Here is a 10,782-nt window from a genome sequence, read left to right as displayed (position 1 = left end):
TTGACCACACATTTTTTTCCAACCAAATGGCATGAAGTTGAACTTATGGTTGTCATATGACTCTGGTGAACAGTTGCCATTATACCCTCAAGAAACCATAGCAACCACCACTGATAATCTGTACACTCTCTTATAATAAAATCATGTTATAAATAAATAAACAAAAATAAAAACATATTTATTATAAAATCGTATCACTCTGGAACAAGAAAAGCTCTAAAGTTTGGGGATACCCTTTTTTTCTTGAAGTGCATCATTACTCCTAGAGAATGCTAATATTCAATGACATCAAATTGTTCTCATAGAACTAAATGGACTCCCAAATGCTAAGCAGTTATTGGTTATAACATATCATGCCTATTGAAACTTTGATACTTACATTTGGACTTTAGACTTGATGATAAGTCTCAAATTTAGACAAAAGTCTAAAGTCCAAATGTATATTATAGTACAACTTCTATGTATCAAACTCTATGAATCCAAGCCTGTAGGGAAATTTCAAAGAACTTGAGTGTATCTCATATACGGAGATATTGGTCACATTGATTTGTATTTCTCTCTCAATGTTGAAAGAAAAATGGTGCATTAAAAAAGAAAAATAATAAACCCATAAAATCATTTGATAAAGTCAGTCTCTACTTGCATCATGATGAAAAGCTATGTTTAATTTAACCAAAATCAAAAACTGCCTAAAATGACCACTTTGATGAAGTGCTCCCAAAGCTGCTCCAGTATTTTTTGTTACAAATCAGAACATTCAGCATGTCTTTTGCACTAAACTTAATTCCAAGTCTTTCAGAGCCTCAAAAGAGGATCCAGCCTCAGGTTTCTGGCATAAAAACCTTCACGTAGCCTGAAGAATTCTCCTAGGCACATCAGAAGTAATCAAATTTCGTGTTAACTATTAAATTACAAACATTCACTTATGTTTTCCAAACCTCTGTTGAAAAATTCAAAAGGCCTTTAGAAAACATCCGTAAACCAAAGCCCAGGTTGGCAAGTGAAGCCGTTTACCTGGGCGACCGAAACAAAGAGGGGTGCTTGCTGTGCCTTCAGGCATATTGCGAAGTGGCACGCGAGGTACCCCATCCCTATTGTAAGGCACAAATTCTTTGTGACACTGGGAGACACCGCCGAACAAAAATACTATTAGAAATGCTTCAAAAGGAACATTTTTGGCTGCGATGGAGACTTTTGACATTATTTATTAGGTTCAAAACTACTTCACAAAAGCCTAACAATGGTTCTGTGGAAACCAGTACATCTGAGGCCCTTTCTGTTGTTCTGGGCAGGCATTGATTTGAAGATGGGCAGCCCTCGCGGAACAATTCCCTCGCAGCGGTCAATGGAAGTGAGCATTCACCCCGGGCCTAGGAGGGGCCTGTGAACAAACCGTATGGAAACGCTGGGGTGGGCGGGAGGGGGGAGCAGAGCCAGCCTTGATTAACCTCTTTGAGGGGAGATGGGTGGGAGCCCCGGCAAGCTGAGGAAGGGGCGCTCCTGCCACATTGCCGTGGAGGGAGGCGTCTGCCCTCAGCCCCCTTTTCCCCAGGAGATGAGGATGCTTGGGGAGCATCTCCAGTGCCATAGCAACTGCGCCTCTTCTGACTGGATTTCCGGGCACGCCCTGGAGCCTGCTTTGGGAATATGGGCTTGCCAGCGCGCCCACTGTGGCTGCCATCCTCTCCTCCAGCTTGGCCTCTGAAGAACTCCAGGAGACCCTCGAGGGGGCAAAAGGGGTCTGGCTTCCCCTGCAGAGACCGATGGCCGTGGAAGGCCTCGCAGCAGGACCTGGAGGACAAAGAAGGGCAGGAGTGACACTAAAGTGTGCGCACTTTACCCACCCTGCTGGGTTTTCTAAAAAAAAAAAAAAAAAAATTCTCCTCATAACTGAATGTTTCAGAAATCAACATTTGCAATGTTCAAAGAGTGGGGAAGGGAATGCCCTAACGTTATCCTCACGTGCTCCTCCACATTCCTTTAAGAAAATAAAATGCTATCTGCCCCTTTCCCATTTTTTGAAAGCAGCCCCTCCAAATAATTTTTACAGGATCCTCATAAAACTTTTTATTTCAAGTAAAACTGTTCAAAACTTCTAAAAAGAGGGAACCAGAAGAATTGGCATCTCAAATAGGGCCTCAGATTCTAAATATGGGAAAAGTTTGTGAATGGGAAATTGTTAAGTAGAGTTAGATATGCAAAACAAATGGACCCACAGCCCATTTAGCCTTACAACTGATCATTTAAAAATCCAAGAGGCAGTTACTTCACGAGTTGTGTTAGAAATTTCAAACCAGCTGAAAATGAAAACCATTAGTGAATTAATATGATGCTGGGTCTACACATACAAGCACACTAATAATAATAGATTTGATTTTTCTCTTTGTCCAACCAAATCATTTATTCATGTAAAAGATGAGGTATGGTATTTTTTTTACAATACAGCCATTACTGTAAAAGAATGTGTATGTATGTATGTATATTCTACCTGCATTTCCATATATACATATATATATATATTGTGTGTATGCATATATCATATATATATACAATTTGAAGTTTTTACCTGATACATTCTGCCCATTGACCCACACAAATTAAAGTCTAATTCTTCAGTAGTTAATTAAGATTATTTACATGCTTTAGATCACTTTCTACACGTTTTTACAGGGCTTTGAACAGCATGGAGATGTCTAGAATATTTGGAACAATCTACAGGATCATTTGTAAATTCAAAAAAAGTGTAAAAGATTTAAAATGTACATTACCTTCCTGACAGTGGTGTCAAATAGCCAGTCTATCTCTAGGTAGATACACATACTGTTTGTTTTATGCCCGGTATGTATCGAACATCTCCCGCAACACACTCAACATAACCAAGTCAAAGAGCGAAAAATGTTTAGTGAATCTGATTTCTCCAATGTGAGAATTATTCCCTGGAAATAAAGTGGGATGGTCTTTCAATATCTCTACGTAATTAAAAGGTTTCAGGGAGCCAAACACATTGCCTTGTGAAAACTAGATGCTTAGGAGCTGTTTCTCAATTTGGATTTCCAGCATTGGCAGGTGACCCATTTATGGTCATCAATAATCATGTAAGAAGATTCCACCGGAGAACACGGACATGGCTCTGGAATTAGGAGCAAGAGTATGACCTAGACGGAATATTCTGTTCTCTGTCTGGAACCAAAGAACAGGAATTCTTTTCCCAAACACACTTTGATTATGATGCATTTTGTAACAAACTGTCTTAGAGGGGAAGTGGGGGTATAAAGGAATAAAGGCTTTGGGGCCAGGCCATTATATATTCAAATCCTGACACATCACCTGGCCTAAGCTTCTTTGTCCTTACCTGACACATGAGGATTGTATTACCTACTTCACAGGGTTGTTAGTGGAATTGTTTGTTTATTCATTTATTCATCCATTAATATTTGAGTGTCTGTTATGTGCCTGGCAGTATTCTAGACACTGGAGATACAGAAAGAAAGAAAGCCGGTGATTTCCCTGCACTTACAGAGCTTCCATTGTAGTTGTGGGGAGAGGGAGTGGGGAACGGAAGTAGACTATTAAATAAGAAATGATGAAATGTGTAAGTGTTAGCAGGTGGTAAATTCTAAGGAGAAAAATCAAGCAGGAAAGGTTAGGAAAGACCCACATAGGTGATATTTCAGTAAAGTCCTGAAGGAAATGAAAAAGCTAACTAGTTAAGTACCTCAGGGAAGAACATGATAAAACGATACTTAGTACATAGTGAGTGCTCAATACCCATGAGCCGTTATTGTCATACTTAGAATCTTAATATAAAAATCCTCTGACCTGGAGTTAAATTGGAGGGTTTGAAAGCTGGCTCCAGCTCTAAAGTTGCAGAATCTCTATGGGCCTCCAATACTGTATCTAAACCATGGAAAAATAACAGTGCTTATCTCAGAGGGTGGCCATCTGGACCAAAACTGAAGAAGTGTGTTCAGATCTTAGCACATTGCTTTATACAGAATAAGACAAAAACATGTTAACCAACCAGCATCCTCAGCATCCCACCCTCAAGCCCAAACTCCCCAAAATGAAGGAATCTCTGACCCAGCATCTTTGGTAGATGGTCTCCCAGCCCACACCTTAACACTCTAGCCCAAGCAGTATATTCTCCTTTTTATTGAGTCAAAATATGTCTTTTGGTGAATTTCAACAAACAGTATAAACATTGGAGAAAAATCCACCAAAAAAGTTCCCTAAACAAAAGTCTACATAAAAGCAGTCTAATCCTTCTTCTGCACGACAATTCCTAGGATATTTGGAGATATGCATTATTTCCTTACACTTTCTCTCCTCTAGTCTGAACATTGGCACCATAAACACCACCACCACCATCACAACCGCATTCAGTCCCTGCTATGTTCAGGGCATTTTACTTCTATCAATCCTCTAGTTACAACATCTCTGCAAGGCAGGAATGATCGTTAGCTCACAAATGGAAATACTGGGCTCAAAGAACATTTTGGGGACTTGATCATGGCTACAGAGCTGAAAAAGGGAAAAGCAGAGATTTGAGCTCAGATATTCCTTATTCCAAAGCTCATTCCTTCTGGTACGTTTCCTTCCTTTTAATCATTCCTCCTGTTTGTGATTTTGAGACACGTCATTATTATATATCTTATTCTGTGCTATGAATTCACAACTTTCTTATCTTTAAAATGGTGATAATCACATTATCTGCCTGAGAGTGGTATATGAGGATTTCATAAAATAATGTGAAATGCTCTGCACAGTGTCTGCCATATGATGAGATCTTAATAAATGGGGGCTGGAATGATGATGATGATAATGATGATAATTATCCTTATCATTGTTATCTGGTACAATACTTGAATCATCAAATAACTTGTTACCAACTCACACTTGTTATTAACTCACACTTTCCCCCAATACAATACTTGACAACAAGTAGACTTCCATTAAAGGCTGTCCGATACAGTTCTTATAGAACCTTCTAAAATAGGATCTGCCATTGAGTCAGTAATGTGGCTGTTTATATTGGCATTAGAAACAAAATATAACCAATTAAAAAGAGAAAAAAAAAAGAACTAGGAACCACAAAGTGAGACTTACCTGATGGGACAACATGTGTCTTGGAGTTTCGCGAGGGCTGGCTCTGAAGTCTCACATGTCTAATGACATGCGTGCCGACAGCCTCCAGATGCACAGGGTATACTGGGTCAGATTGAATACACTTTTTTGACATTTGCTGTTCCAAAAATGGATGGCTCCAGGCCTGCTTGGGTTCTCCTCGGTCTCTCTCATTAATTTCTTGTGTGACAGTGAATATCAATGGGGTCTCGTCCCATTCAGTGGATGGTGTTGTGGAGGGACTGCTTTCTCCATGTTTTTTTTCTTCAAAAGAAGTGATACTTACAGGAGGAGACCTGGGGATGCTGTACTGGCTAGTGCAAAGCTGTTTTTTCCATGCCACTGCAGTCGGAATCCTTTCTGGAAATACGTAACAGGTAAACACATTAGTGTGAAAGAATATCACTGCCATATCACCTACTAAATTGATGACAGGAAGGATGGATTTGTGTTTGTTTCCTGTTTCTATCCTGAGCAAACAGTAATGACAAAGAAGCCAAGGACCTGGGTGACCAAGTGGGAGAAGGAGAGGAGGGAAGCGATGCGGGAAGGGAGGTAGATGCTTTTGTAGAGTTCGAGCTGTGTTGCAGGCATGATAGGAACTGCAGGAACTATATCTAACAGATACTACAAGCACATCCATTCTACAGGTCAGAGAGCTAGTCTGAGGCTTATGGGTAGAATTGTGTCCCCCTAGAAGATACCGTGAAATCCTAACCCTCTGCACCCATGAATGTGACCTTATTTGGAAATAGGGTCTTTGCAGATGGAATCAAGTTATGGTGAGGCCTTAATTCAGTACGACTTGTGTCCTTATAAGAAGAAAAAAACAGACACGGACACACAGGAAGAATGCCGTGAGATGACGGAGGCAGAGGCTGCAGTGATGTATCATCATTGCATCTATAAGCCAAGGAACACCAAGGATACAGCAACTACCAGTAGCTACAAGAAAGGCATGGAATGGAGTCCCCCTCAGAACCTCCAGGAGTTGCTAATTTTGCTGACATCTGGCCTCCAGACTGGGAGAAAATAATTTTATTTTAAGCCATCCAGTGTGTGGTTCTTTGTTACAGCAGTCCTATGAAACTGGTATATCCACAACAGTCCCAATGTACACATGTTTTCCCAGAGAAATTAGTCACAGCAGCTCTTTTCACTCAAAACAACAGAAGTGTTCAAATTTGGGGTATAGACAAGAGGAAAAAGGTGGAAAGATATGGACTGGGAGGAGGATGGAAGTCAATTTCTTGAGTTCTACGTGACAGAATCTCTTAATAAAACTCATATTCCCTGTGCTCGAGGTGCACACAAGTGGCAAAGAGGGTGCTGGCCATGTCAGGTTCCAGGGCACAACCTTGTCTGCAGGAGGAAGAATAAAGCAAATGCCTCCAGAGTCCTTGAAGATAATAGAAATGAGAGGAGGGCCAAGTAGGGGCACCCTGCGAGTATGCGCCCCATCAACAGAGGCCAGCCACTTCTCAGATCTTGTCTTTGTTGCCATGAGGGAAAGTGGGCCCAGCGTAGACAGATTTTTTTGGATTTTCAGGGAAAGCAGAAATACATTCATATATATGTATGTATTAAAATTGTAATAATATATATTGATAACAAAAGATGAATACAAGTCATGTTTGGCTTCTGCAATTATAAGAGATGCTCAAAGTGGTTACCATCAGTGTAATTTTAATCCAGTTTTTTTGTTTCTTAAAATGTGTATACATTGTTTTGGCACCCTCTGTGTGTGTGTGTGTGTGTGTGTGTGTGTGTGTGTGTATGTATGTGTATGTATATATATATATATATATATATATATATATATATGGACTCCTGATTTTTAAATGTTGGTAACACACTTGATTTTTTTTTTTAATACAGGATGGGCTACATAAAACATACCCACTCTCTGAATCGCCGCAGACCACTAGTTTGCATCTTTGGCCTATGGTCAGCCTTATAAAAGTCACACTATCATTTATCTTCTTTCATACCATCTTCATCTCAGAACATGATTTTATAAATATTCAGCTAGGAACCGTGGGAATGCATTTGCAAGCTCTGTGCCTAAGCAGATTTTAGAGCTCTAGAAGTCTCGTCTACCTCCAACACTTTAGAACAACTAAGCTCTTAGTTTTAATTGATTGCCCCAAGTTTGAAATGGTGGAAAAATTTATCAAGCTTTCCCAAGTGCAGAGAAACATCTAGAATCTTTCAAAACAGTAGCTCTGGGACTCTTAATCCCAAAGGAAAATCTACAACACCAGAACCAATGGCATTTGATCAGCCTTCATTCTGTTGTTCAAATATCAAGAAAGGGATAGAAGGCCTGATGGCATTTTACACACCTTCATACCCTTGAAGTCATGGGTTACATATGGATTGAAAGAGACCTTACCACCCTCATCATCCACCTCTGCTTAGATACCTCCAGAGGCCTGAATCCCACTACCTCTGCATCAGATCTCACTGCTTCTCAGAAGAGCAGATAAGTAATTTTGTATTTGCAATATATATGGCATATTTAGATAGACGATAGATGGTAGATAGATGATAGATAGATCGATAGATATAGATAGATAGATATAGATAGATAGATAGATAGATATAGATAGATAGATAGATAGATAGATAGATAGATAGATAGAAATAATCTAAAAGTCACCTTATCTGATATTCAGACAGGGGATGACCACGTCTATTTATATAGTAATTTTACCAATATTTGTTGAGCATATACCATATACTAGGGTACTACTCCAATGACAAAATGTTTCTCAGGCTAACAGAATAAATCATTTTGAGACTACATTGACCAGCTGATTAGAGCAAAATGGACTTCAATACACAAACCCAGAGCCTCCCAGTTTCACAGACCCCTGAAAGAATTTCAGGTTTTTTCTATGATACAACTATCAGGTTGCCTGAATTGAATAGAACAACCAGTTGTTTGGGCATCACACAGAGACAGCAGAGATGGCTGGAAATGGAAGGGCCTTTTGCAATCCCCAATGGCTTCCAGTCTTTTTTTCTATTTTAATTTTTCAAATTTAACCACCAAGATAGGGACAGAACTGGAGCCAAAATCCATTGCTCATGATTTAAAGTCCAGTGCTCTTTGCTAGGTTACACGCCTCTTAAGTCTAATTCAGTATTTCCCAATCCTAGCTACATATTAGCCAATATCTGGCATGCTTTGAAAACTACAGATATGTGGTCTCAGGACCCCAATTTCTATAGTTTGTAACCCCCTCAGAGAGTATAATGTGCAATCAGGGAGTCACTGGTCTAATTCACTCATCAGAAATTTGGGCTATTGTTATAAACTTTATTCAGTCCAAACAATCACGAACATGCTAGAACCACAGAGTTAGGGATGTCTTTCTCCTCAGAGTATTACTACTCTGTGGACAACCTCATTTCAGACACCAGAATTACACACCCCCTTACAACTTGTGTATTGCTTTACATTTCATTTGCTTTCATACTCATAACCCCACTTGAGCCTGATAAATATGCTTCAGCTCATTCACTTTACTGAAGAAGAGATGGATGTCAGAGAGTAAGCACCTTGTCCACACACTAGTCAGGCATCAGAGAAGATGGGGGTGGGACCCATGTCTTAGCTTTGGAAGGGTTTCTGTTTTGCCACTACACAATCAAGGCCAGCAGCGCCAGAGGAAACATGGCTACCATGACCCAGGCTTGATGAAGGGGAGCATGCAAACGTCCACACAATAACCACTTACAAATAGTGGGCACTGACCACCGACCAGGCAATACCCCACTGTCCATGCCTTAGCCCTTACTAAACACTATCAGCATTACGTCTAAGGTTCAGAAGAAGGGCTCCTTAGGTTGAGAACTCAGCCCATGGCCCAATGACCGAAATCAGCTCCCATGAAAGCCCACATTCTAACTGCTCCCCCAGGCTACCTCTCTGTGTGTTCACTCACTGATGCAAGAGCCCAACTTTTCCCAACTGCTGAGGCACTGGCTTTCTGGTGCTTTGTTTGATAAAAAATTCTTCCTAACATTCAAGTTTTGCAATTTATTTTAATGTGTGGGCAACTCTGCCTCTTCTATTGTAGTGCAGGTCTTCCATCTGTTGCTAATTTTATTTGAAATCATATTGTGGCAGACAGGAGATTTCAAGGTACAATAAAATAAACCTTGGAGCTAAATGTATTTTACAGAAGCAATTTGTCTTTCTCTTGAGCTGCAAAATAGCTCATGATAAATCATGGCAGGTGCTGATTTATTCATTGCTATTCATTAGGAAAAGACAAATATGGTAAATGCTGCACATTCAACCCCTCTGAGATACCAGCGAGCATGATGCCACACCCCTTCATACCCGCTCCTGGCAGCTACCCCTCAATCCATAACGTCTGTGTGTTTGTGTCTGTGCTCTGTCTCTCCCACTCTCTTAGGCTTCTAACTTGAGCATGTTCATGTTCTAAAAAGACTAGAGGCAACTGTCCTAGAAGGAGAAATGAAATCCAAAGACAATTAATTCCTCAAAGCTCATTTTGCCCTTTGCTGGAGGCACAAAGAGGGGCTAAAGGTAATGAGTTCCTCTCCTGCAAATCTAAAATTAAACTGTAAGCCTTAAGTAGGTCTTTAGTGAATGCTAAAAACTCTAGCAGTGCACTCTTTCAAAGCCTCCTTAGACTGCATAATGGAGTTTAATGGAGTCTGCCTCCTCCCACTCACTAAGTCTCCTAGCTGTGGCGTGAGAGTCGTTTTTAAGCTGTTGGGGTTGAGTCCATGGGAGAAGTCTGAGATGGATCAAGCCCTGAACAGTGGTGAGCTTAGAGGCCAAGTGCACAAGCTCTGAGCCCAGGCTTCTTGGGTCAAATCTATGTGTTCCCCCTCCTGACTGTGTTACGGAGGCCAGGCTACTCCAGTACTCCCTGCCTTGTTTCCCCATTCGTAAAATGGCAATAATAATAATGCCTACCGCACAGGGCTGGGATGCAGATTAAGTGAGCTAATAAACAAGGGCTTAGAGCAGTACCTGGCACATAGGAAGTGCTCAGCTGGCCTTGGCTATTATTGTTCTTATTGTTACTGAAAATGTTTCTTCCCACCTCTCCCTCTCTCGCTCCTGAATGGCCCCTTTCAAGAATAAGGACTCAAGTGGAAAATAATTTATTTTCCATCTATTCAGTTTGCCTCATTGTACTCATGCCTTCCTTCAGCAATCTTTATTGCATGCCTACTGTATGCCTTGCCCTGCGTTTGGCCCGACAGAATAAAGCAAAGGTGGAGCTTACAATCTACTGGGGGAGATGGCAAACGGAGGTCACCACTAAGGCGTTACAAGTGATGGACAGCGTTACCAAGGAGACAGCAAGGGGCTGAGATGAGAAACATGTGTGGAGACCTGTGAAGGTGACTTTTAATCTGAGACTGAACCAAAGGCTAGAAAGAACTTCGTCATGCACGAGTGGGAAGAGAGGGCATTCCAGCCTGATAAGGACTGAAGTGTGGGTTCCCTATGCTTCAGTGGGTTGTACCTAAAAGAACCCCACCAGTTTCTCAAGCTGAGGATCTGAGAAAGGTCCCGTCACAGCTCAGATGCAGAGAAGGGAGGGATAATCATTGTAAAATATGCTCAGCGCATTCTTTATCACGGAGACCTATAAGAGCTTTACC

At 40.9% G+C, this 10,782-nt stretch overlaps 1 protein-coding gene across 1 annotated transcript in view; it reads right to left on the bottom strand.

The window, feature by feature from the left end:
* Positions 1-1,342: 1,342 nt before the first annotated feature.
* The window catches only part of CUNH12orf42 (chromosome unknown C12orf42 homolog), a 72,133-nt gene continuing 62,693 nt past the window's right edge, over positions 1,343-10,782 (bottom strand). The window contains exons 3-4 of the mRNA XM_019651860.1: positions 5,107-5,495; positions 1,343-1,791 (exon numbers count right to left, since the gene is read on the bottom strand). Of these exons, the coding sequence (XP_019507405.1) occupies positions 1,343-1,791; positions 5,107-5,495 (838 nt within the window). The remainder of the gene's footprint in view (positions 1,792-5,106; positions 5,496-10,782) is intronic.

Source organism: Hipposideros armiger, unplaced genomic scaffold, assembly GCF_001890085.2.
Source record: "Hipposideros armiger isolate ML-2016 unplaced genomic scaffold, ASM189008v1 scaffold_168, whole genome shotgun sequence".
Classification (NCBI taxonomy): Eukaryota; Metazoa; Chordata; class Mammalia; order Chiroptera; family Hipposideridae; genus Hipposideros; species Hipposideros armiger.
Note: the sequence above shows the minus strand (reverse complement) of the source record. Positions and strands in the feature narration are given on the sequence as shown.